The sequence below is a fragment of the Crassostrea angulata genome, chromosome 5 (genome assembly GCF_025612915.1).
Source record: "Crassostrea angulata isolate pt1a10 chromosome 5, ASM2561291v2, whole genome shotgun sequence".
In the NCBI taxonomy this organism is placed as follows: Eukaryota; Metazoa; Mollusca; class Bivalvia; order Ostreida; family Ostreidae; genus Magallana; species Magallana angulata.
The window spans coordinates 57,923,108-57,950,772 of NC_069115.1; the positions used below are offsets into that span (position 1 = coordinate 57,923,108).

At 34.9% G+C, this 27,665-nt stretch overlaps 4 protein-coding genes across 5 annotated transcripts; 2 read left to right on the plus strand and 2 right to left on the minus strand.

The window, feature by feature from the left end:
• The first annotated feature begins 1,695 nt into the window (after window positions 1-1,695).
• LOC128184676 (uncharacterized) lies at window positions 1,696-9,022 on the plus strand. Its single transcript, XM_052854246.1, has 9 exons — window positions 1,696-1,807; window positions 2,153-2,185; window positions 2,503-2,579; window positions 2,742-2,813; window positions 2,966-3,266; window positions 4,274-4,374; window positions 6,976-7,063; window positions 7,551-7,719; window positions 8,530-9,022. Exons 1-9 carry the CDS (start codon window positions 1,771-1,773, stop codon window positions 8,543-8,545), a joined length of 894 nt encoding a protein of 297 aa, XP_052710206.1. The 5' UTR covers window positions 1,696-1,770; the 3' UTR covers window positions 8,546-9,022.
• Window positions 9,023-10,331: 1,309 nt separating this feature from the next.
• LOC128184350 (uncharacterized) lies at window positions 10,332-16,023 on the minus strand. The gene is made up of 9 exons (XM_052853791.1): window positions 15,883-16,023; window positions 14,054-14,677; window positions 13,771-13,880; window positions 13,484-13,595; window positions 13,284-13,381; window positions 13,127-13,191; window positions 12,687-12,764; window positions 12,361-12,442; window positions 10,332-12,229 (listed from the first exon to the last, which is right to left on the minus strand). Exons 2-9 carry the CDS (start codon window positions 14,592-14,594, stop codon window positions 12,008-12,010), a joined length of 1,308 nt encoding a protein of 435 aa, XP_052709751.1. The 5' UTR covers window positions 14,595-14,677; window positions 15,883-16,023; the 3' UTR covers window positions 10,332-12,007.
• A 1,631-nt stretch (window positions 16,024-17,654) lies between these two features.
• Window positions 17,655-22,735, minus strand: LOC128184352 (uncharacterized). Of its 2 annotated transcripts, none has more exons than XM_052853792.1 (8): window positions 22,281-22,735; window positions 21,863-21,969; window positions 21,525-21,636; window positions 21,206-21,303; window positions 20,995-21,056; window positions 20,707-20,784; window positions 18,624-18,717; window positions 17,655-18,354 (listed from the first exon to the last, which is right to left on the minus strand). In XM_052853792.1, the coding sequence occupies exons 1-8, from the start codon at window positions 22,570-22,572 to the stop codon at window positions 18,130-18,132; spliced, it is 1,068 nt and encodes a 355-aa protein (XP_052709752.1). In that variant the 5' UTR covers window positions 22,573-22,735; the 3' UTR covers window positions 17,655-18,129. The 2 variants fall into 2 exon arrangements, with proteins under 2 accessions (XP_052709752.1, XP_052709753.1); XM_052853793.1 differs by having other exon boundaries at window positions 18,636-18,717; window positions 22,281-22,728.
• A 475-nt stretch (window positions 22,736-23,210) lies between these two features.
• On the plus strand, window positions 23,211-23,651 carry LOC128185530 (uncharacterized). Its single transcript, XM_052855107.1, has one exon. The coding sequence runs from the start codon at window positions 23,211-23,213 to the stop codon at window positions 23,649-23,651; it is 441 nt and encodes a 146-aa protein (XP_052711067.1).
• Window positions 23,652-27,665: the final 4,014 nt, after the last annotated feature.

The window sequence follows — 27,665 nt, forward strand, 5'->3', positions numbered from 1 at the left end:
TACAACATGACACCCGGTAAAATCAAAATTTACAACACGACATGGCCTTCAATATGAGAAGCCTGGTGAGAGAAACTATAGTAGTAGCCATTCCTCCAGCCTGTCCGCCGTGTCAATTGACGCCACAATGAATTCCACGAAATAAAACTATGTTCCAAATCAATATCAATGTACAATGCTTTGACTTTTTTATCAATACAAACGAAAATACCTTTAATCTTTTAAAGGTTTTATATTTGTGATATTATCTTTCTGATTTTTTTAATTTATTTTTTTATTTACTTTTTTTTATTAAAAATATGTTGTAGCTTAAAGAAAAAAAATGAAATGTATATTTTTAAAAAGGAAAAATACATGTAATAGTGTAGAACCAATGATTAAACGATCAAAAAGAATGTAATGTTTTAAAGTAATTTAGATTATATATGAAAATTAAAGGGTTAATGCACAAGGACAAAGCCCGTTTTAACATTAATTTCAATGTAACCATAAAAAAAAGAAAGGGGTCGAACTCTGACCCAGATAAAAAAAAACTACCAGCTCGCTTCAAAAGTCTAATAAATCAATTATTTTTTACAACACTTGCAATATTTTTCAGAAAAGAAATGTCTAAAATACACTCATGCCGAATTTCAAGTTGATGGGTCTTAAAATAGCGGAGATATACGTCATTATTCTCTCGAAGTCGCCAGTTTAATTTTACTCGGACATTTACCGGTCCAGGGCTCACGATGGGATTTTGCCTATGACAACAGCAGTATTGCAACAAGTCGAGAAACATTCGCACTAATCTTATAAAATCTTACAATAAATGCTCGCTACTTACATACTTAAATTCCGGTAAATTAAATACTATCCAAACTGACCTTTTATTTGCAGCCACATCAACTTCTGACCAGACCGGCCATTTTGACGTCTTCGAGAAAGACTGATTCTGATTGGACCATCAGGAATATTGACCAATGAAACTGAGTTTAACATTTTCTATCACAATGACCGGTCTGGTCAGAAGTTGATGTGGTTGCAGAATAAAAGTTCAGTTTGGAGAGTATTTAAGATAGAAAAATCAGCTTTAAAAAAGTTTTTAATTGGTAAATTGAACCTATGTAATTGGTAAATTGAACCTATGTAAACAAGAACAGGACATGAGCCTTGTTTACATGACACAGATTTGTGAGCTCTGTATCTTGCTTAAAACCTAAAGACTGACTCTCAATTGCAAATTTCATTGATCATTAGAAATGCAATTCTAAAGCATTGAAAAAAAAACAAAAATAGAAAATAGAATTTGACGAAAATCGTCACCATGCCCCTTTAAATACACCCTCTTCTCGCGACAATTAAAAATCGTCACATTAAATTTCTTTTTTTTCCCAGAAAGCCAACATTTTGCCATGCATACGTAGTTTTATTAGTAAAATGTCAAATAGCTAACAGAAACCTACATGTAGATTCGTTAAAATATTGAATAAAATGAATCTTTATGCATGATAAATGATTCAGTATAATCTGATATCAAAACAATTGGAGTGATAAATGATGAAACACTTCGCCCTGAGTGTATTTGTAATAGGATATAATATACCAGTACATTTACAAGATATTGTGTCGTTGTTAAAAAGCAAACTACTAGGATTTTCAAGAGCTCCTCGTTTAACTGTCCTGTGGAATGCCTTGCCTTTTACCGGCTGTTGTTCACTGTGATAACCATGGCTAACAGCGCCCCCTATAGATAAACCGTTACACAGACATTTTCTGATAACGGCCAAAATGAAAATCCAAGTACATGATTTATGCCTAGTATATGGTAAGTTTAGATTACGCGCGCATAAAATTGATATTTAATATAATATCACAACTGTTTGGAGACACAGTGGCATTGAATTGCAACGTTATTCGTGTTGTCAATGTAAAAACAAAACTTTTATCCTCATTATCGCTTCTTAATATGTATCATTGAATTGAAAGAAAAGTAAATTTTGTTGAAAAAAGTCATCATATTCATGTTAATCCATTAGGATAAATGTATTTGTAGGTGTATTTTTTGTATCATATTATCTTGAAAAAAAAGTCATCCTATTCATGTTAATTCATTAGGGTTAATGTATATGGTAGGTGTACTTTTTTTTGTCATTCCGATCTTTTTTTTCAGGATTCTGTATCATATTCCTTCGTTTGAGTGAAGGTATACTCTCTCTCTCTCTCTCTCTCTCTCTCTCTCTCTCTCTCTCTCTTTTTTTTAATTTTTTTGTGATTTCATATATCTTATTTTGAATTTTGAATAACAAACCCTAAAGGCTTTTTGACTAGAATAATGAATATGCTAGTAGCAAGCGACAAGCAACTCAAACAGGATTTTTTAAGTGAATCCAGGAAAAAAAATCCGAGGGAGAATCTTTCTTTTTTATATCCGGGGAGGGAGGATCTGTCACGCAACGTATCGAAAACCGGGGAGCTGACTGAAGTCGTAAATTTAATAAGATTAATTATTTAATTATTCAGCCCTTGTCTGTTTTTCCTGTCGTTCTGAGGACGATCCGAGACACTGCAGTATCACTGAACTTTGTCAAGACCACGAGGTATTCGCTTACAACTTTCTCTGTCTATGCAATTATTTATATATTTTATTTTTAAGCAACAAGAATTACAATATTTGACCCCTAATGTCCATATACAAGAATTAAATCTGATCACTTGTACTTTGTATAGATCTATTAATATCATATTTTACCTCATTCCAGGTGTGCATTGTGACAGAGTTCATTGATAACGCCTTTAACTTTAAGTACAGCTTGGGATGTGCTTCACAAACAGTAAGTTTGGAGATTGTAACAGAAATACAAAACAGTAATACATAACAGTAATACAAAACAATTTACGGAAAAAAAACACATTGTGAATATATGTCAATGAATGAATCACTGATATATTATGTAGATATAAGCCATTTTGAACTCGCTGTCAGGTTTGCAGATCTGGATCAAGAGGAGTCTTGAAGAGAAGTCTGTCCAAGCAATGTTGTTCAGCGGAAAGGTGTAATCAGGGATTCCCTGGTTCACTTCCAACACAAATAACAAATTCAACAACAGCAAAAACAACAACAACAACAACAACCGATACACCATTAACGACAAGTGCAACAACAAAGATACCAACTACAACAACAAACGTGAAAACAACAACAAGCTTACCAACAACACACGCCCCGTCTCACTCGGCCCCACTCGAACACACCACACACAAACACCACCACCATCATCACAATGGTAGGAGCAATCACCGAATCATATATCAGAGTCAGAGCAATCTACCTGGCAATCAAATATCAGAGTCAGACCAATCCCCCAATCAAATATCAGAGTCAGACCAATCCCCCAATCAAATAACAGAGTCAGAGCAATCACCCAATCAAATATCAGATGCAGAGCAATCATCCAATCAAATATCAGAGTCAGAACAATCACCCAATCAAATATCAGAGTCAGAGCAATCACCCAATCAAAAATCAGAGTCAGAGCAATCACCCAATCAAATAACAGAGTCAGGGCAATCAGCAAATCGAATATCAGAGTCAGTCCAATCAACCAATAAATATCAGAGTCAGAACAATCACCCAATCAAATATCAGAGTCAGAGCAATCACCCAATCAAATATCAGAGTCAGAGCAATCACGCAATCAAATAACAGAGTCAGGGCAATCACCCAATCAAATATCAGAGTCAGACCAATCAACCAATCAAACATAAGTTAGAGCAACCATTCCATTAAATAACGAGTCTAAACAATTAACCAATCTTAATATATAAAGTCAGAGCATTAACCAATCAAATATCAAAGTCAGATCAATCAACCATTAAAATAGCAAATCAGCATTATTTGTGCACGCATTGCACCTATGATAGCTTCATATAAATATTTTATTACATGTAGATTACTACTAAAAACGTTTTTCTAATGTGTTTGCCTTGAGAGTAAACATTTATACAGTTATATACAAAATGAATCAAATTACGCTTTTCTTTACATGCGTAAGAATATTAATCAGAAGTACAATTTGCTTACTAAAAGTAAAGTTTATTCATCCCTTGCTATTTCGAAAATAAAAAACCCCAACAAAAACGTTGTGATATATCTTACTTGTATTTATCATGTTCATTGCATGTATGGTAATACTTCGTACTCCATTTACAGAGCTGACCCATGATATTACACGCCGATCCTTCCTTTAAAAGGAATACTTGTTCTTGATTCTTTTGTTTTATATTTGGACAGACGGTGGATGCCGTAGAGAGAACTGGATGAGATATGGCCACCATTACTACTACTCCTCGGAGCTTCACTCCCGCCAGAGACTGGTCAGAGACGAGGCAGTGGTCAGTATCATACACTTTATCACATGCTACAACATGGTCTCCTATAGACGTTTGTTCTGTTATCAATATGTAAAATTATTGCAAATTAATTACTTAAAAAAGTGTTTTATCCACAATATTGGGGAAACGATCACAATGATTAATGGACATATTATCATAATATTATAATACTAGAATATGGAAAAAGGTTGTGAATCATAACTTTTACGTGATAAGAACAATTGCTCTTGAAATCTGTAGTTGAACTAAGTTCCGAATAACTGTGTTATATTACAAGAGTGATTGATTTCAAAACACTGTTTGACACTAGTACTTGCAATAATAATTTTACAATAATATTGAGAAAAAGCTGCATTCGTCACCACATATACACATATATAAAGGGATTTGCAACAAGAGGCCAATAGGCCTTAACGGTCACCTGAGTAGCATATAACCCATACACAAACTTGTCGAGGAGTCTCATATATGCATTTAATCATATTTCATTCTGGTGTAGAATAATTATGAATTTGTAATGACGACCGCCTCCCTGCCTGAAATCTTTCAAAAAGGAATATGAAACCTAAAATTTTAGCGAAAAACATAAAAGAGTGCATGACCTGATATTGAAGAAGTGCAAGACTCTGATAGAGAACAATTTTTCCATATTTGTTAACTTTCATGATAGGTTTTATTTTTCCATATTTGTTAACTTTCATTATAGGTTTAATGTGTATATATTTTCATAGATAAACTATAACGGGGTAGCTAGTATACATGATTTATCTAAAACAACCTCCCACCCCCCCCCCACCCCCCATCCCCAGGGGCAGACAGAAACTCTTCCTGTGGGCAATTAAACAATCCGAAAAGAAAAAGCTGTAAAAGCCATCATTAGTTACTAACTTTTCCTGTTCAAACTTTTGAATATTAAGCTTTATTTGACAATTAATTACCATCAGAAATCATTTTACATGTATCAGTGATTTTAGTTACTTAATTATTACTTTGTTATTAACAAGTCTATTTGTTTATTTAGAAATTTCAAAAACTGTTTTTGTTCCAAATAATAAAAATACTAGTACTTGTATAACTCTTTAGATCATACAACTTTTTTATAATTACACTATATCCAATGATTAATTACTAAATATGAGCAAGCAAAGGAAGATAATTCCATTATGAAGAAGCAAGGGAAGATAATTCCATTAACTGTAACAGTTACCACCCTTGAACTCTATTCAAATGCTTTCACAATCTCTTAACTTTGATAGACAGCTCCATTCTTACCCTTTTCTATATTTGTAAAATTTACTAGTTTCTTTCATTGAAATTCCGGAGCAGAATAAAATAATAAGACAAATATATACCTCCCCTCCCAGCAAGAACAAATGCCTTACATGTAGGTGACATGGAATATAACTAAAGATGACAGCTCACTTTTTTAAAAATATGCAGCTAGTTTTTATTCTGTGTCAATAGACGTTTTCAAATATTATATACACATGTACATTAAATTACCATTTTGGCTACACCCTGCATTAAGAACCCCTACCCTATACACTATATGAGTGTTTTGGCCCCGCCCTACCTTCAAATCCCTACATTGGGAGACATGAAATCTAAAATTTTGGACTGATTTTTTCTCTTTATATGCAGTGAGTTTTTATTTAGTATCAGCTGAAGTAAAGAAGACATTTTTTAAAACATTAAATGCATTAACACGATATGATTATTTTGACCCAGTGCTAGAGCCAGAACCCCTACCTCGGGGGACATGAAATTTTAACTTCTACCTGGTCTACAAAATCATGAATTCAGTTTTTCTTACAGGTGTGTGGGAATGGAGAAGATACGTTTTAAACATTATATGCATTAACACTATATGCCCCCCCCCCCAGGTCCTGAACCCTTGACCCAGTGGCCATGAATTTCACAATTGAGGCAGAGGAGTAACCAGTTTCTAGACATCATAACCATGCATTCAGTTTTTTGTCCACATGTGTGGAAGAAAAGAAGAATATTTTCTAAGATTCAACACATTTTCATTATATGGCTATTTCGGCTCCGCCCTAGGGCCTAAACCTCTATCCCAGGGGTCATGAATTCCATAATTTAGGTAGAAGACTTACTGCACATCATAACCATGCATTTAGTTTTTAACAAATATTATATGGGAGTAGAGAAGAAGATTATCTAAGATTTAATACATTTTAATACATTTTTACTATATGGCCATATTGGCACCACCCTAGAGATTTAGGAGCCATGAATTTCACAATTTTGGTAGAGGGCTTCATGTACACCATAATCTACAATCATTTTTTTTCTCACATGTGTGGGAGTAGAGAAGAAGATTTTTGAAAATTTTGTTTTGTTTTGTTTTTTGTTATATTTGGTCCCATCTATGGCGCCCCGGGGGTTATAGAACCATGAATTTCCTAACGCTAAAAATGGTAACAATTGGCCTTGTAGTTTTTAAGAAGTTAAAAATATAAGATTGTTAATGAACGGCGCACAGATGCACGACGCACGCGACGACGGACGAAAACAAATAGCAATAGGTCACCTGAGTTTACTCAGACGACTTAAAAATGCATGATCGATCAAAATTTGCAGGAGGCGTGTAGGGTGTGTAACATGACTCTTCTAAGCATCCACAGCTCAGAGGAGCAGAGGTTTGTCCACGAGACACTCACACACAAAAGTAAGTAAAACCTTGTTCACTGGAACTCGATTGGACCAAGAAAAACTTTATGATATGTACAATCCCAACCTCATCAAAATTTTCAAATCCCCCAACTCAGTCCTCACCTCAAACCCCCCCCCCCCCCCCAAAAAATGCATAAACTCGAGGTAAACACTCGGCCTTAAGGCTGAATACTAGTACTGACTTGGAGAAAGCAGGTGACGGTAGAGCCTGAATATTTGAGATATTGAGGTAGAAAATTCGTTGAGAATAAATTATTTTTGACATTTTTAAAGTCACCGCGACACGTCCTTGGTATTCGAGATAGCGCAGTTAAACTGTACACATCCAACGTTAATGATTATATTTCAATATTCCGAAGTATACATGTAGAATACTTTTATTATTTCCAAATCCTTTGTATTATTTCTTATTCTTCAAAATCACTGGGAAGTATCATTTATTATAGTGAACCATGTCTATTTTGTTATTGATTCATTACAAGATGAGATATGGCTAGGAATGCAGTCCAATGTATGGCTTGATACCAGCCCACGTGATTTCAGTAATTGGCGGGACCCTAAGTTTTCAGACTACCCCTGTATAGTGATGGACACCAACCAGCAATGGCACCCTGAGCATTGCCACAGGACTCACCTCTACGTCTGTAAAAGGTAGTGTCTCTATAGACGAGGCTTAAGGTATCGAATGTATTTTTACACCGCGAATGAATATTTTACAAATTTAAATCATTTCATGCTCCAGATTTTTTATATTAGTAAATATTGACATATTAGTTTACATACTAAGTGAAAATGTTAAATTGTATGTTGATTGAAAAGTTTTAAAAAAATCTTTAAAATATCTACTTTTGCCAAATGTATAGCTTTTTCAGTCGACTGATGAAACATCAGAATCCCGCCAATTTGCACCTTAAATGTTTTGAAGAGTTATCTGCCATTGATGAAAAGAAAAGAAATATTTTTGTTAGAATATCTGCAGAAAATGATTGATTTCATTCCATGTTTTAGTAAAGAGAGATGCATGTATTCACCGAGAGATTTGGTATAAATTTTTACAAGATCCTAACAACACAGATGCTGTTCATAGACTTCAATGTTAAATTTGAGGTGCAATTAGTTGGCAATAGTTAAAATTTCGTAAATTTCCCTTGATGAGTATTTTTAAATGCTAGCATGATAAAAGAAAATCGGACAATTCATTTATTTGTATCAGAATGTGGTCGTGGCGCTTGTTTCTGTAAAAGTTCACAATTTGGTATAATAATATAACATAATATCTGTTGCATTATTTTATTATATTAAATGGTGAACTTCTATTACAGAAACAATCGCATTGATAAAACCACATTTGTTTATGGTGCGTTAAATATCAGTAAAAAAAACCATATTATAAATATCGAAATGCATTGTTTTTAAGCAGTTGACCATGCTCTTTCTCTCTGTTTCCTTTTCTCTTTGTAGACCAGTGGATCAGTAAAATGAGCTACAAGTCTTCTTCCTTGGTACTTTGTTAATTTTAAACTCTTCTTAAAGCACTACGTGTAAATGATTTCCATTTTACACGTCGAGATATTGTGCTTCAATATATTTTTTAACCCGTTTTTTAAAGAGACTTATACACAATTTGAGCTCAAAATTTTTAATTTTATTTTTCCCTTTTTAATGTTGATCAGAATGGTTGATATGGGTATTTTAATGCTTTGTCAAAATTTGAAAGTCAACTATCGAGTTATAAGCAAGATACAGAGTTTGAAATTCTAAATAAAACTCAAGCCTTGTTATCAAATTGTTTATAAATATGTCTTTTATTAGTATAACTTTCAATCAAATGTTGCTTTCTTCTGTTGATAATGTTTATATTTACATCTTTCTTTTAACAAATTAATAAAAGAGTCGAAAAAAGTAAGAAAATTAACTACTAGTAAATTATTGTCAATGTTATGGTGGCATATCTCTTCCCCTTGTGGACAAGTTATTTTTCTATCAAATATGTCAACATGCAAGATAATTATGTTGACATGCAAGATAGTTATGTCAACATGCAACATAACTACGTTAATATGCAAGAAAATTGCATTCAAATGAGAATTATTATAAGTCCCAAAAAATCTCAAATATCGCCCACATGTGACATCCAAGATGCTAGATGCTACTTATTTGTATCGAAACACAACTTACATATGTATTTATGTTAACATGTAAGATAAATATGTTGACATGCAACTTAGTTACGTTTACATGCGAGATAAATAATGTTGTTTTGCCTCGGACTAGAATGTCGCGACTTCATTGGATGAAACGCGTCACGTGGCTGCCTTACAAATTTCTTTAAAAGGCAAGCGTCAAAATTTATAGCGCAACATGGCGGACGTAACGTTATTTGAACTGATTTTCTACACAAACGTTTGTTTACATATCAAACTTTAGGTCCTCGACAAAACAAAACACTTATTAGGTTTGTTACTGACTGTTTAAAGAAATTTGTGGGGTCGGTAAAGTCCATAGAAGGCTCGGCTCCGCCTCGCCTTCTATGGACTTTACCGACCCCACAAATTTCTTTAAACAGTCAGTAACAAACCTAATAAGTAATATTGTGATGCAACTTATAAATTGCATGTCAACATAACTAAGTTGCATGTTAACATAAATAAGTTGCATGTCAACATATTTATCTCGCATGTTAACATAACTAAGTTGCATAACGACATAAATAAGTTGCATAGCATCTTGTATGTCACAAATTGGCGATATTTGAGATTTTTTGAGATTTTTATAATTTTCTTTTGATTGTAATTTGTTAATATAGTTATGTTGCATGTTGACATAACTATCTTGCATGTCAACATATTCATCTTGTATGTCGACATATTTGATAGAAAAATAATATGCATACAAGGGGCAAAGATATGCCACCATACAATGTACACAAGTACGTTAGATAAAAGAAATAGCCAAATTGTCTTCAATGGGAATTCTGAAGGTTTCAACCAAATGATAAACGGGGCGTGTAGATTTCTGCCCCGTCAGTTTCTTTAGAGCTATTCATGTCTGAATCAAAATCAATTTCCGTAAGATATAGAGGGAATCATACTTGGTGGATGTAAATATATAAATATTACTTAATTTTCTTAGCTTTTGTAGTAAAATCATGTCTATACTTTAATGACACTGCTATCTGTCCGTATTACCCATTTAAATTCTACATGAAAAATCCGATTTATATATGCATTGCAATCATGGGTTTCCCTCAAACAAATAAAAGCTATCCGTTTCATGTGTCTTTTATTCCCATAAAACATGTACATTGGTTACAAAACAAAAATCGAAAAGATCTCTCAATTCAAGAGGAGGGTCTTAAAACCCACTGCTAAATAGTCCGTAATCCGTAACAGTATGTGTAGATATACTGTGTTTACTGTCTTGGGTTACATATAAAATTAAAAAAGATTCAACTCAATCCCCAAACTGTAGAGTATATGGTAAGAATATATTCATGGATAACTTATGATTGACGTAAATCTAAAGTTCTTTAAAAAAAACCATGAAAAAAAAACCATGAAAATATATTAAACAAAAGAATAGGAAAATGTAAACAATAAATTTTCTATTATGCCCTAAAAAAATTATAACACACAGAATAAATGATCCACTAGAAAGTCAATACTAAATCAAACATATGGAATATAAAGCATCTATATAATACTTTGGTTCTAGAAAATGCTAAAAAAAAAAAAGACATTGTAAAACCCGTCGATTTCATTGCACCAGCTAACCGTGACGACGACCTTGACATAGTTTAGTTACAAGCACCACTGTTCTGGCAATGGGAAAAAGGTTAACTAAAGGGACGATTTGAGATCAAGATTTTTTTAAATTTTTATGTATAAAATGGTTTATTGGCGCATTTTAAGTGATTTACCAAGATATTAAATGTTAAAGTCAAGTTACAAGCGAGATACAGAGGTAATAATTGATAGTTATGTAAACAAAGCTCGAGTCTTAAAGTTGTTTACAAAAAATGTAATGTAGAGAATTACCATTTCTTAGACAAAATGACATGTAAAAACAATTTAAACTAATTTAATATCTTCTTAAATACTATTATCAGCAAAATAAAGTTATATTTGATTAAATTTACACCAATACAACGAATATGTAAAAAATCAAAATATTCAAGCTTTGTTTACAAAACTAAGAATGATAAACTCTGTATCTTGCTTATAACTTGATATTTGAGTTTCAAATTTTGACATAGCATTATTAACTTCTATATTTATCAGTAAAAACATTGAAAATAGAAAAATAAAGTTTGAAAATGTTCAGTCAAATTGTGTCAAAGTCCCTTTAAACCACGTGTAAAATCGTGGAGAATTCATGGTAAAATTTCTAGCCTGCTGATTGTAGGGAACACGGACATATTTGTAAAATATTGGTCGACATATATCTTTAAAAAAATGAGTCATATACAGTATAAATATTGCAACAAAACAACAAGCAAAAAAAACAACACACGCATTAAGTTAGCACACACAGTTATGAGCATATCATAATAGTAATATAACAATCAGTATGTTCTGTCTCTTCAATGTGAAAAGCAAAGCAGAATGAGTGATATTATACAATCAATGCCTTTGGAGTATTAGTTTAACTCTTGAGAATTTGCGTACTGGCAACATTCAATTATATCAAAAAATAGCATAATTTGCATGTTCATAAATCTCAAAATCTTTTTCAGTAGTTGTACCCGATTTTATCTACTTGTTGAATGGAGTGATGGCGCTCTGAATCATTTTCTCTGCATCAATTTGAATTTTGTATGGCACATTTCGAAAGTCTCGTGTAGTATTTTTGTTTTTAAATAGCACAGTGTTGCTGTATATTAATTTTCCATGTACATGTATATTTGTGATTGATGCATGGCGCAATTATGCCTAAAGTCTTATTTGCGTTTAGAATTTGTGTTTTTGTACGGCGCAATGACGCTATTGAAGGGCAGGTTCGGACAGATGTAGGTACAATGTACATCTCTGTCCTCCTCCTCGTCTCTGATGGCGTTGTATTTTAAGTCCTCTATGACACTTGGGAGGGAATCGTACGTGTTGCCAATAAATGCCAGGTGACAGTTTAGGGAGCGGCTCTTACAGGATTCTGCAGGGTTTCCCTGTTTATAAACATAACAAAAACAATGTCCATTACGTAGACACATGTAATAAGACTGTTTTGAATGTAAATGCTAATGTCATCTATTGTGTCTACCAAAGAAAGAATCTTCTAATTGTTTGCGTAACTTGCCTCGATTTCAAAATGGTGAATGCCATGCGAGTCCTTGACAGACACAACGAAGTTCCCGCTGTCTGATCCACTCACACTCATCCTACATATTAAACAAAGTGACTTATTTCATTAACAATTATTTATTAACCTGAAGGTTACCAATATGTTATCTTTGTTACCTCAACGTTATTCCAAGTGAACGTTACCTAAACTTGCGTAATTAAAAATTATATAATGTTAGTTTACTATTTCAAATCATATACACATTTTGTATGAATTAAGGGTTATTTCTGTTGTTTTATTTGAAAGGGTATATCGGTGTAAACAAAATAACAACAATATACCTGACAAGGTACGTGTTATCTTTCTCATCTTTTAAAGCTTCGTCAGCTTCATCTCTCGTCATGGCGCCTGCAAACCAGCTAAAACAGGAAAAACGTATACAGGAGATCAAAAACATTGGTCCGCCATTGTATAAAAATTCTAATCTGAACATTTTGACTATGACCATTAACCATTACCGTGTAAGCCTGATTTTGGAGATTTCTCATTATGAAAATATAACTTACGGTGTCAGATTAACGATCCCAATGTTTGCATTTTTTTTTATTTAGAACCAACATTTTTTTCTTCAACTACCTAAGCCATCTCTCTGTCTATCACAATTGGAATATAATTTCATAAAATTATCGACTTCCTGCTTGTGATACTAGTAGCCAATGAACACAGCCTGGCAGAATTGTCTTCTATAACGAAACATTTTAATATGTAAACATAATCTTACCTTTGTTTCACTTTCTTTTTACCAATCAGTACTGGCACCAGTGACCTTTTAACTATGTCAACCAGCTGAATACAGACAAAGAGGTATTAAGAGCAAGATGTGATGGTGTTAGTAATGGTAAGAAGAACAGACGCTCGGAATGGGGCGGGGTACTCACGTGTCGAACTAGGATGCATTTGTTTTCCTCGTCTTTCTTTATGGGACCAAAATATCGCACGACGTTAACCAATTTTGAAAGTGAAATTTCACCATCATCTGACAAAATTCACAAGTTTCTAGTGTAATTGATCAGTTAAAATAAAGAAAGGTGAAATGTGCACTAATATGAATGAAAACCTATGTGTCCTTCCGCCTTACCGTCCCCTTCCACGCCTAGCAATGTCTTCAGTAGATGAACAACTTGTTTACTGCCGAAACCATCCTCATCAGAAAAAGTAGACTTCAGTTTGCTCAAAAAGGGTATCCAGAACTGTCAAAAAGAAAACTACATACATGTATACCGGTAAAACCATGTGTAAACTAGCTGTGCCGCGATAATCAAAACCACCAAACTTATTATGTTTTCAGTTCAGTTATAGATGCCTCGTATCGTGGTGAAACCATTTATACACGTATTACTTTTACAGAAAATACGACCAACTCACTTTGGAATGACACTTTTTTCTCTCATCACCTCCAATCATATCAACTTCGTCCCAGAAACCGACCGTTTCCTTTGAGGGACAGGCTTCTCGTAGTAATTTACATGTGTCACCTGCACAAAGATTAATTTTTGTCTCAGCGAGAATATTTCAGCCAAACATCGCAGCACGTGGCAGTTAGGGGAGACAATAAACAAACTACAAGGAACTTATATCCATTAAAGTAGTAATAAAAATCTGATAATGTTTGGTAAACATGTATATATATAGTTTGACCATTACTTACACACAGCTATGTATAACTCTGTATCATACAGCCGTCTCATCTCCTCTGTCGTGAGGCTGCTACCTAGACTCCCGCTGTCATTGGACTTCCGCTGGATGTACGCCCGCCTCATTGCTATTGCGTCGTGGGGAGCGGTGTTCTCTGTGTGGATGTGCTGCTCACAGGTCTCTGAGCCAACATAGCCGGAACTCCGCGAGCTGGTTCGGGAGAGACCGGGTCTTGCTGAACATTCGGGGGATTCCCGCTCGTCGTTTTCCTCGGGTTCATGGAAAGAGAACCCTAATGAACTCCCAGATGCGTTCAGGTCCATACATGTAGCCGCTTGGTGGGCTGGTTCCGGGGGTGCGTTCGGTTGGCTGCTCTCGGTAAGAACCACTAAGTTATCATGAGGTCCGTTGGATGGAGTGGCGGTAAATAAACTTCTCTTGATCTCCTCAATGCTTCGTGGATCCCCCTTGATGTCCCCCGGGCCTGATGTTTCCGTTTTGGGGACAGACTCGTGGACAGTCCTTGCCTCTTCGTTTTCTTGCGGCTCTGTCATTCCAGGTTACACTTCTTGAGGTTTGTGCTTTTGGAAGGTCTAAGAAGTCTTGAGCAATAACATCTTCTTCAACATTTATAACACTGAAAAAAAAGCAAAGTTCGGCAATCAAATATGTATTTTGGTTTGCAAAAATCAATGTGATTATTTCTTGATAATCACTCTTACAGGTATATAGTCATCGTCCCAAACCCCGGCCACGTCGCCAATATGTGCAATCCTCTCCTATCTGCAAGTAATTGTCAAAGGAAGTCACCCAGTAATTTGTGAGACGTGTGTAACAGTGTGTTCTTTAATGCATTCTTACATTAAAACTTGTTTATATTTTGTCATTATGGATATCTTGTGCCAGACTAGTCTTGTTTTGTAAATATTGCACATGTTCATTACAAAAATCTTGTGTACACTGTACCATTAAAAGGTTTGAGAGATTGTTAACTTTAATTGATTAAAATCAATAATCTTCTAACTTCCTCAATGTGCTTGCCCGTATATAATTATATGTTTCTTCAATGATATACACGTGACTAATTTAAGGGTTTACGCGCCATTCGGTGAATCATACACAATGATTTTCAAAAATAAATCTTATTCAGTAATGTTTTTAAAAAGCTCTCGGATATAAAACACCGGAAGTGATCTATTCATATAAACATCTTGATCGACATGGGTAGTAGATAAATATAAAGAAATCAGTGAAGCGCATGTACATTTGTTCCGTTATTATTCAAAATTAGTATTAAAAAAAATCCAATATCAAATGGAACGAATTTTCGATGCTATGTATCCATCACATTTAATGATATCCCATCCTTTTCTGTAAATGGTGAGTTTGGATTATCAGAAATGTCTACAACTTGAATGACTCGTAACGGAATCTACACAGACACAGTAACACATGCATAACTAAGACCCATTATACAGTTCCTAAACCTGTCTACCGAAAAACACCGTTATTGCAGAAGATTTATGCAAATCATAATACTATCTTCAAGAAATATGATGTATGTGCTTAATTCGTAACTGTAAAAAGTAAACTGCATATCAATAAAGCCACAATAAACACACAAAGCAAAGTATTTAACTTGAGCAGAACGAAATAATATTTGACCTATATATTTTGTTTCAGGTTAAAGGCGTCGTGCATTTACAACTGTCAATCATGAAAGATATCCCAGTGTTTACATGTAATAAATCTATTAATCATTTATAAGGTAAGTAGCAGGGGAAAATGTGTACAAAAGCTGCCTAGCTAATGCTACACTGATCACACGCTAACCAAACATACCTGTACGTGTTGACATTTGCACGTTGATTAAGGAAACACAAAAATCTGATGGATATAATATGACGCCAATAGCCTAATCATTATCAGATTGTAATGCTGCAATATGGGGATTTCCGCTTTCCTACCGAAAACGAAACCAAAATCAAACAGTATACAATATAAAATAAACATTGTGGCTAATCGAAATCCGGAATATATTAAAAGGGAAGTACACTATATCAGTCAGGATAACATAATATTACAATTTCATTAAAACAATGAAATGGGGGGGGGGGGTGTTAGGAAAATCTTACATACGAAATATATACATTACACAGTACATGTAGGTTTTTATTAATGTCAATATCGTCATAGGCAATGCCTCAAGGGTTTACTTTATTAAATATAGATTTATCTTGTGAGGCTGAATGTGCATGCGTGCTTGTTTTGATATAAGCACGTTTCTGCATTTTTGAGAACAAACATGCATCGGATATTCATTCAAAAAAATCTTGACAGGCAAAAGCTTAAAATTATTAAAATTTATTTTTAAAAACCCCAAATCATGCTAAATTAAACAAAAATAAACTTTCCAAAATTATGAAATCCTCATTTCACTTTTTTACATACTCCCATATAAGTGAGGGAAACTGCGTGATAATTCAATTTTTTGTTTGTGAATTTAAGACCCCCACTGGTCCTGATGCCAAGTGCCTGCCTAGACAATTTTTTAGGCCCAAGTAACCTAAGGCTTATACCTACGTTTACCTACGTTCATTTTGAACATTATAAATATTAATTATAAATTATAAATTGAATATTATAGTCAGTGACACGGTCACACTAACTGCATGACTTTGAAATCACATGGTCAAAGGCCGAGGCTCAAAATAAGAAAGTGTCCTGCTGAAGAACGCACCTAAATTAAAGGTCTACAGAGAGATTTTGCAATGCAACGACCAGAAGTACCCGGATGATCTGAGCGAGGTGTTTAAAGAACGTCAGATTAAATCAAATGTCAGGTTTCCGGTTTCATAAATCTCTTTTCGTATTTGTCAATTTTTGTATAGGTAAAATAAGTTGTTATGTCAGTGAAAAAAAGTGGATTATTTATAGAGATTATCATCATAAGTATATGAATTGTCCTCATATTGTTACAAGAAAAGAAATTTGAAAACAAAAAGAGAAAATTCTGTATTTTAGGTAATACTTCCTTTTTTACATTATTATAAAATAAATCAACGAAAACAGTTGTTAAATTTTACATTGTCTCACTGAAGAAAAACTGGTATAATAGCATTATATCGATGTTAAAGAAACCCTTAAAATATCGCGAAGTGTTTATCTTCAAAATTAATTTGTACAGTGTATATTGTCTAGTGAATAATATCCCTCAAACGATCGATTTCTTCACTCTACATTTATATAAATTCAATTGTAAAGTACAAGTAGTTTGTCCATTTCAAATTGTTTTTAAGATCAATTGATTCTGCCCTTGAGACAATTACATACAGTATAGATCTACATTAATTATGTAAATGAATGTATAAATAAAAAACATGTATCAATTTGGATATTTCATCAATTTCTTATCAGTTCTACTTAAATAGTAGAAGTAGTGTATTGGCTTATACATTAATTGTCATAAAGCATAAATGTTTAAAACATGCAGTAATTTACAATAATTGTAGATACAGGTGGGAGGCAGGTTATTTAACTATAAAGTATAAAGTGAAAGAACAAATACCAAACAAACAAACAAAACATTATCCTTATAAAATTAATTTACTCTGATTCAGGTCTGATGGTAAAGTTATCCTTCTCAATATCATTGCAATAAAAAGTTTGAGTATCATATAAAATATATAGATTTTATGTGTGTTTTACTAACTGACTGTTATATTATATAAACTATTTTGAATTCTTAATATCACATTAAAAAGTGAAACTAATATCATAAGCATCACAACATACACAAGACTCACAGAAACGATGTTATATTATAATAATGAAAGCACCTTTCTAAAACAAACTGCAATTTTCAGGCTAACCTTTTCACTTCTATCTATATAAAAAAAATCACACCGGTTTAAGAACTGCATAGCAAAAATGCTACTTTGAAAGTTTATAGAAAAATGCTAGCGTACTGTCAGTTTATCATTAAACTACAAATAATCGAGAAAAAAAAATTAAAATTTTGATTAAAATACACAAATCTGTTGGGGGGGGGGGTGATCGTCCTGTAGAACGGCCTGTGACAGGTGCCCGCTAGGTCCTAGCCTTGGTCCTCTTGTACCCCGATATGACCCCATTCAGGGGAAGCCCCGGACAGATCCTCTCACACCAGATCTCGGTCTCCGCTTCCTCATCCGTCACCGTTACCGGTCCGTATTTTAGTTCTTCCACTATTTCCAAAAGAGAAGAGTACTCTTTGTCTTGAAACACCAGACAACTAGAGAATGGCTCCTGGGTGAGGGCTTTAAGAGGTTGACCCTAGGATTCAATTATTCAATTAAATTCTTAAATCATAATTCCCAACTTTTATTTCGTATCTGTATTAATATTAGATTATATTAAATTAACGTATATTAAATAAATCTCAATTTATAACAATCCTACAATGTATGTCATAATTTTGATTTTCTTCTTTCGTTACTGCTTAAAATTGTCGAATAATTAAAAAAAAATACATATACTATAAATATGAGTAATTAAAATCATAATTTTCTGTAAAAATCAGCAAGAACAATAACTGTGTTTACGTTTTCGCTGACCTTGATTTCGATATGGTATAGCACATCGTTTTGTTTCACTGACAAAGCGAAGTCTCCTCGGTCCGCATTATTTTGGCTCATCCTACAATAGGATTTCAACATTTCATTTTGAAAACATATTTTATTCCCCAAAGTTTGGGATACCACTTTGCGACGATCGAAGTTTCTCGACTCTTTCCGGCAGAGCTCGAGAAACACCTAGAATACATAACATCGGCGTCCATACCCCTCTCCCCCTTTTATGAAACTTGATAATATAAAACGCCACATTTTACTATGTGTTGAGATTTGTGCAATACTTCATCTCAATTCAATGATATAGCTAAAATATGCTATAGCAGAGATAAACAGAGACTGCCTAGTCGATACCATCGTCGGAAACCCACGGCCAGTCTCGCGTCAGTAAGCGTATGCGAGACTGGCCGTGGGTTTCCGACGATGAGCCGATACTTAAATTGATGAAATGCGACTTCATTTTGTATAAATATCTATCAGCCATCCAGTAATGTTAATACATTTGAGTTGCTGGGGGTTTTTTTTCGAGCTCTACCTGAAAGGCCCGAGAAGTTGCGACTACGCTTTGCAAACTTTACCAATGACAAATCTTTGTGGGTTTTTTTGGGGCAAAGCAACGTAGATAGTTTCCATCCTTTCACTAAGGGTTCTTACTTAGCGCGACCTCTGGTGAGAGAATGGATCGTTTCCTGGCAAATATGATGACGTACGTTCATGCAATAAATTGTTTATTATACCGAACGACATGTGATAATCTAGAATACATGTACATCGGTTTCTAATCGTTTTTCAATTCTAGTATTGCAATAACGTAGTTACTGTTTACCGGTTTCTTTCTATGACAGTTTTCTGGTATTAAAAAAGTTTTAAAACGATTTAAATAGAATTAAACATTCTATTACATCGTATGATCATCCAAGGGGTTTATAATAAACATGGAATAAAAATTCGAGGGAGAAGGATGTGATGAAATATATGACGATGACAGGGAAACATGAAGTTTTGTTGCCCTGGCACGTGATTGCTAGGAAGCAATCAGGTGTCGCGTTATATAGAACTAGGAATAATAATATACATCTATTGCATGATTGTGAGGGAAATATGAAGATTTATTCCCCCATGAAAAATCATATTTACCGAGGTCGTTGATTGTGAGGGAAAAATCAAGATTTATTCCCCCATGAAAAATCATATTTTCCGAGGGCAACGCCCGAGGGAAATATGATTTTTCTGGGGGAATAAATCTTCATATTTTACTCACAATCATGCAATAAATTGTTTATTTTACCGAACTACAGGTGATAATTTAGAATTCATCAGTTTCTAATTCAATTTTCACGATGACAGGGAAATACGAAGTTTTATTGCCCTGGCACGTGATTGTCTAGAACCAATCAGACGTCGCGTTATACAGAATAATCATAATGAGGTAATTTATAAATAGTGCCTGTTTGGGAGGGTAACAGTTGAAATTGACATCCCGAGGAAACCATTGTCAACCTCCGCTTCGCGTCGGTTGACAATAGTTTCCTCGGGGTGTCAATTTCAACTGTTATGCTCCCAAACAGGCACTATTTATTTTATTATACCGAATGTCTTAATTTTAGAGAATTTTAACTGCTTTTATATAGAAATGACGTGAATTCTTCGGCGAACCGTACGCGCATAATTTACGCGCATGTACATGTAACATATACATGCGCGCATGCAACATATTTCGTGCCAAATCTTAATTTATCCCAACGTCATTATGCTTAATTGTTTATAAAACACATTAATTAACTTATATCAACATGTAAGATTTACCAAATACTAGCTGGTAAACCTGTTCAAAGAGTTTAGAGAGTACATAATTTAATAAATTTTGGAATTGTAAGTTTTTAAGATTATAACAAATACGTTCATAATTTATACATGAATATGCATTTCTTTTTTCAAGTATTTATAAGCATCGTAGTAGTTTTGGATTTTCTTTCGCACGCACTGGTTAATCGCATCTTCTCGGGCCTTTCGGACAAGCCAAAAACAACCCGAGAAGTCGCGAAAGAACACGCACCTGATGAGATACGTTCCTCTTGGTTCCGGGGACAATCTATTTTCTGCCTCCTGTCTGGACATGTCTCCAGCAAACCAGCTACAATATTTTATTTACCAGGAAAACTAATTATAAACGTTGAGACCTGTTTTTTCATGTTTTTTTCAGTCGCGGAAATATTTCGTTTCCTTTGATATATAACTATGAGTATAAATAATATTTGATATAGTAACTTATTTGAGTATTTGTGTTAAAGTATATATTTATATATCAATGATCACATACGGAAAATAATTACAACATTTTTACCTGATTTTTTCTTTCTTTGCATTACTGTTGTATTTTAGCGATTTGTCTATCATAAGTTGCAGCTGTAATTAACATAGGCTGCAGATAATCATTAACATTATAAAATATAACAAATTGTGTAGAAATAAAGTTAGCGAGAGAGAGTTATACCTCCATCATTATAAATGGTAATGCTCTCTCATCAAATAAGCTATTGTACCCCCGCCCCTACCTGCTGTAGAAGAACACAGCGATTCCCCTGAAGTTTCACTGGTCCAAAGAACTGCAGCACACGAATATATTTGTCAAACAAGACTTCAACTGTATCATCTTGGAATATAAAAAATAGATAATCGAAGGCGTTATTTTAAACAATGATTGTTAGAATCAGCATATATGTATCTACATGTAAATAATTACATGTATATGACCTAATATATGTAAACGTGGATGATGAGCTTTAATAAAGCCTTTATATGCTCTTACACTACAACATTTATAAGATTTTACTTTCATTGGCTACATAACACTCTGAATTCTAAAGCAAGCACCTGTTCCCTCAATGTGGAGAAGCATTTTCAGGAAGTTCATTGTGCGAGTGTTCCGTAATGCCGGCTCATCGGGAAACACCTCCCGGAACCTCAGCACCATTCTCTTGTAAAACTACAACACAAATAGAAAGGGTATCACTGGGGCTGGATTTTAAAAAAAAAAACAATGGACCGAATTCGCATACACCATTGTCAAAACCAATATAATTGAAAATTTCAAATACTAAATGCTGCAACGCTCGAACCAAATTCCAGTTCTTTTTATGTATTGCAACTGTCAAATTAAACATTTCTGAGTTAGGTCAATGCCGAAACAAAAAGATTGTCTGAACTCTGACCTTTTTGTGACACCTTGTTCGGAAATCAGAGGATTCTTCTATACTTCTCCAAAACTCGATGGAATCGTGATCCGGGTAACTTTTCTCGACAACGTCACATACGTCACCTAGGAAATAGTTTGTACATGTACACAAATTGTTACTTTATATGCAAAATATTGAACACAGAAGACAAAGCAATGTTCCACAAGGGTGTACCATACTATGCACACAGCTATTGCCTATAATACATAAGATCATTTCAAGGCCAGACCACTATAGCATAGTTTTCAAAGAGATGTTGGCAATTGTTCTCTACGTTTAATTGTCTATACATGCATATATTAAAAAATGATATTTTTCAATTCTGAACTCATGCCCCACCTACCCCCTCCCCACTTGATGCTATTGATGCTACCTGTTTGAAGCTTGTACTTACACGGGGCCATCTTCATGGCGACCATTGCCTGCCGTACCCAGTCCTCTGTGGACGACGGCTCGGAGAACTCAGCATTTTCTCGGAGTCGTCTCTGTCCTTCCATAAAGAGGGGATCCTGACCCCCCTCGGCGGGGACCGGCGAGGTGACCCCGGCACACTCCATCACTGCGTCCCTCCCCATGGACTCGGTCTGTATTGACGACACAGACAACAGGGGGGATGGAACGTGGACGTAGCTATCGCTGTAGTCCGCAGGGTCCGGTACCACACTTTCATTATGACGTTCGCCCATTCCAGACGATTTTATTCACTCAATTATCACTTCATAGACACTGATAGAGTGCGCATCCTGTCAGTTTTTTCTCTCCCATTTTTTTAATTTTACATATCGGGAAGGAAAATATCCAATTGCCTACTTTCAGTTTGAAGCAGCTTACGAGGAGATATTTCCGCATTGCTGACCATGTAAACTTAAAAATCAAAGGGTATTTCAATACATGTATCAGTTATCGGTGTGCTTTAAGTATGAATGAATTTTTGAAGATAATAGCTGCATCAATTGATCAATGGCTGGCAAAGGAAAGCCCCCCCCCCCTCCTCCCAATGTAACACCCACGCATACTCAAGGATTCGTTGGGGTGGACCGGAAACGTTTGTAATTTGATACAAGCCTAACTTCTATTTGAGTTATTGTCCGCAATGTAGCATTCAACTAACGCAGTCTTATTTGGCATTGTACACTGAAATGAAAACGGAAATAATTAATGGTGCATACGTTTTACAAAAATATTTTCATGAGTGTTGAAGGAAATCAGGACTAAGTTCTATTTATATATCATATATAGCAATATAATATTATATATTTGAATCTACTAAATGTTTATTTTACAATTTTTTTTTAACAGAAATTAATTGTAATTCATACATAGGATGACTAGATACCCAAAGCACAACCTAGCTAACTCTCAACACGACCAAGCTAACTGTTGGCACGACATACCTAACTGTCGGCACGACATACCTAACTGTTGGCACGACCTAGCTAACTGTCGACACGACCTAGCTAATGGTCGGCACGACCTAGCTTACTGTCAGCAAGACCTTACTAACTGTCAGCTCGACCTAGCTAACTATCGACACGACCTAGCTAAATGTCGGCAGGACCTAGCTAACTGTCAGCAAGACCTAGTAGCTAACTGTCGGCACGACCTAGCTAACTGTCGACACGGCCTAGCTAATGGTCGGTACAACCTTGCTAACTGTCAGCACGACCTAGCTAACTGTCGGTACGACCTAGCTAACTGTCGGCACGATCTAACTAACTGTCGGCACGACTTAGCTAACTGTCGGCACGACCTAGCTCACTGTTGACATGACCCTACTAACTGTCGGCACGACCTAGCTAAATGTCGGCACGATCTAACTAACTGTCGGCACGACCTAGCTAACAGTTGGCACGACCTAGCTAACTGTCGGCATGATCTAGCTAACTGTCAGCACGACCTTGTTAACTGTCAGCACGACCTACCTAACTGTCAGCAAGACCAAGGTAACTGTCGGCACGACCTAGCTAACTGTCAGCACAACCTACCTTACTGTTGGCACGACCTAGCTAACTGTCAGCAAGACCTAGCTAACTGACGGCACGACCTAGCTAACTGTCGGCACGACCTAGCTAACTGTCCGCAAGACCAAGCTAACTGTCGGTACGACCTAGCCTATTGTCGGCATGACCTAACTAACTGTCGCTAACTGTCAGCACGACCTAGCTAACTGTCGGCACGACCTACCTAACTGTCAGCAAGACCAAGGTAACTGTCGGCACGACCTAGCTAACTGTCGGCACGACCTAGCTAACTGTCGGCATGATCTAGCTAACTGTCAGCACGACCTACCTAACTGTCAGCAAGACCAAGCTAACTGTCGGCACGACCTAGCTAACTGTTGGCACGACCCTACTAACTGTCAGCAAGACCAGGCTAACTATCGGCACGACCTAGCTAACTGTCGGCACGTACGATCTAGCTAACTGTCGGCACGACCTAGCTAACTGTCGGCACGACCTAGCTAACTGTCGGCATGATCTAGCTAACTGTCGGCATGATCTAGCTAACTGTCGGCATGATCTAGCTAACTGTCGGCATGATCTATAGTAAACTGTCAGCACGACCTACATAACTGTCAGCAACACCAAGCTAACTGTCGGTACGACCTAGCTAACTGTCAGCGGTCAGTAGCCTTCACAAACTGTGTTAGATGCATTGAACGTTTTTAAAAATGTCAACTTTAATTCAGGTATCTAGATGTATTATTAATTATTTTATCTTTAGGTTAATAAGGATTTGTTGTATACATGTACATACAAGTAATTCTGTTACCATTATGAATATAGAGGTTTGATTATAAAACTGAATTCAAGCATGCATTTACCACCATTTTCAAAGTTAGGGATGTATTTGTCATCATGAGCTTCTTCATAATTTTTTTTGGTCGCTGTAAAACACAACATTCTTGAATACAAGAAATTATTTCACTTTACCGTTTATCAATTAAAACTGAACACAATGTGCATTTACAATATTCAATATACATATGTACATGTATATAGGATTTTAAGAGGGCTGAGTGGTCTTGGCCATTTTAAGGCTATATTTACCTCCTTAAGAAGAAGAGCTTTAAAATACATATCATTATAGCAAAATATTGAAGTGTCACAGTTGAATTATTTAAGGAATAAGAAATCATTCTTTGAGTATTATGAAGTGATAATTTTGGTCGGGGCGTGATGAAATCCGATAAAGCCCGAAGGGCTGTGTGGTAGATTTGATCACGCCCCGACCGAAATTATCACCTCATAATTTTCAAAGAATGATTCATTATTACGTATAATTATATAATTTTCAGCCTTTGTACGATTAAATATTTAAATATAAATTAGCAAACCCCACTGGTGCCCCAATTTTACGTCATTTAAAGTTGTAGCGTTATCACAGGAAAAGATACTAAAATAATGTAAATATTTGGATTTATGGTGGCATATTTCTGTCCCCTGTGTGTAAGTTATTTTTCTATCAAATATGTCGACATGCAAGATAAATATGTCGACATGCAACATAATTATGTTGACATGCAAGAAAATTGCAATCAACTAATACCGAGCGCAGCGAGAGGCGGGCGAAGCCCGCCTCGCAAAGCGAGGATTAATGGTAACACGTATATATAAGAAAATCAGTGAAAAATGAATGTTGAATCAGGGGTACTAAGGCCAAAAAAAAATTCTTCCAGCCCTGGGCGCCGCCATATTGGCAGCCATTTTGTTTTTAAAAAGTTAGTTCGATCATTGATTGACTGGTTCTTATCGATTTTTATTGCCCCTAAACTCGATTAAATAAGTTCCAGTGTTTCAATAGTTAATTTGAATTAAAAGAAATTATAAAGGAAACCAGATAAGTTTCAATAGTGCTTAAATCAAGAAACACGACTTGTTCTATGTATGTCTTATCAAATTATCAGATGGAAAATAAAAACATTAACGCCAAGAAACTGATCTTTTAGATACTGAACAAAATATGCAATTTTATTACAGCGGTATTCATATGAATTAAATTGAAGAACATTAAAAGAAGAACTAAAAAAATTCGGAACTCTACGTAACTCCCTTCGGCTATTTCCGATGACAAACTTGAACGTCTGAAATATGACGTCATAATGTAGACTGAGCATGCGACGTTTAGTTTAACTTTTAATGGTATGAGTAGGCAACCATGCAGGCGGATCCTACTGTGTGCGTTTTGAATAGATTTTATCATACAAAAATCAAACTGCATAATGTTAAATCTGCGCTCGGTCCAACGGTCACACCGTTTACATATTACCGAGCGCAGCGAGAGGCGGGCGAAGCCCGCCTCGCGAAGCGAGGATTAATGGTAACACGTATATATAAGAAAATCAGTGAAAAATGAAAGTTGAATCAGGGGTACTAAGGCCCAAAAAATTTTCTTCCAGCCATGGGCGCCGCCATATTGGCCGCCATTTTGTTTTTAAAAAGTTAGTTCGATCATTGATTGACTGGTAGTTATCGATGTTTATTGCCCCTAAACTCGATTTAATAAGTTCCAATGTTTCAATAGAAGGTAATTTGAATTAAAAGAAATTAAAAAAGAAAACAAATAAGTTTTAATAGTGCTTCAATCAAGAAACACGACTTGTTCTATGTATGTCTTATCAAATTATCAGATGGAAAATGAAAACATTAACGCCAAGGAACTGATCTTTAAGATTCTGAATAAAGTATTCAATTTTATTACACTGGCATTCATATGAATTAAATTGATGAACAATGAAAGAAGAATTTAAAAAAAATTCCGAATCACGTAAGTCTCTTCGGTTATTTCCGAAGACGTTTTACGTCTGAAATATGACGTCATAATGTAGACTGAGCACGCGACATTTAGTTTAACTCTGACGAATGATTTGAGAAGGCAATCATGCTGGCGGATCCTACTGTGTGCGTTTTAAATAGATTTTATTATACAAAAATCAAACTGCACTGTTAAATATGCGCTCGGTCCAACGGTCACACCGTTTACATATTAATTATAAAAAAAAATTTAAAAAGGTCAAATAGCGCCCACATGTGACATGAAACATGCATGCTTGATGTTACTTATTTATGTCGACATGCAAGATATTAATGTTAACATGCGAGATAAATAAGTTGGCATGCAAGTTAATGATATGTTAGCATGCGAGATGAATATGTTGGCGTGCAAGTTATTTATGTCAACATTCAACTAAGTTATGGTAACATGCTACTTATTTATGTCAACATGCAATTTATTATGTTGATATGCATCGTATTTATGTTAAAATGCGAGACAAATATGCTAACATGTAACTTATTTATGTTAACATGCAACTTAATTATTTATGTTGACATGCAAGTTCTTGATGACACGTCAACATAAATAAGGAGCATATTAACATATTTATCTCGCATGTCAACATAGATAAGATGCATGTCAAGATAACTAGTTGCATGTTGACAGACCTAAGTTACATGCTGACATAAAAAAGTTGCATGTTAACATATTTTTCTCGAATATCATCATAACTAAATTGCAGCAGTTCAAAAGTTCATTAAAGAGTCTCGAAGATTTAATAATTAAATTCCTTTTTTCTATTGCTTTTATACTGTAAATTAAGATTATTTATAATTTATATGTATATAATTATTATACATGTATATTCGCAATTACTTTGTAAATGCATGTTTATGAATATAATTATTATATAAAGTCAATAGCTATAAGTAACAGGTTATATATATTACTATGTCAATTGTATATATTGTATGTATTATCATTAGGAGAGGAAGCTGTAAGT

Coding starts and splice junctions, on each gene's coding strand:
- LOC128184676 (XM_052854246.1), top strand. CDS start 1,771: ATGAAAATCCAAGTACATGATTTATGCCTAGTATATG. Junction 2,814..2,965: donor TGGGATGTGCTTCACAAACA/GTAAGTTTGGAG, acceptor ACTCGCTGTCAG/GTTTGCAGATCTGGATCAAG. Junction 3,267..4,273: donor CCACCACCATCATCACAATG/GTAGGAGCAATC, acceptor ATATTTGGACAG/ACGGTGGATGCCGTAGAGAG.
- LOC128185530 (XM_052855107.1), top strand. CDS start 23,211: ATGACTAGATACCCAAAGCACAACCTAGCTAACTCTCAACACGACCAA.
- LOC128184350 (XM_052853791.1), bottom strand. CDS start 14,594: ATGACAGAGCCGCAAGAAAACGAAGAGGCAAGGACTGTCCACGAGTCT. Junction 13,192..13,283: donor AATGCATCCTAGTTCGACAC/GTGAGTACCCCG, acceptor GTCTGTATTCAG/CTGGTTGACATAGTTAAAAG. Junction 12,443..12,686: donor GATAACACGTACCTTGTCAG/GTATATTGTTGT, acceptor TTTAATATGTAG/GATGAGTGTGAGTGGATCAG.
- LOC128184352 (XM_052853792.1), bottom strand. CDS start 22,572: ATGGGCGAACGTCATAATGAAAGTGTGGTACCGGACCCTGCGGACTAC. Junction 21,304..21,524: donor TCTCCACATTGAGGGAACAG/GTGCTTGCTTTA, acceptor TTATATTCCAAG/ATGATACAGTTGAAGTCTTG. Junction 18,355..18,623: donor AAATCAAGGTCAGCGAAAAC/GTAAACACAGTT, acceptor ATTGAATCCTAG/GGTCAACCTCTTAAAGCCCT.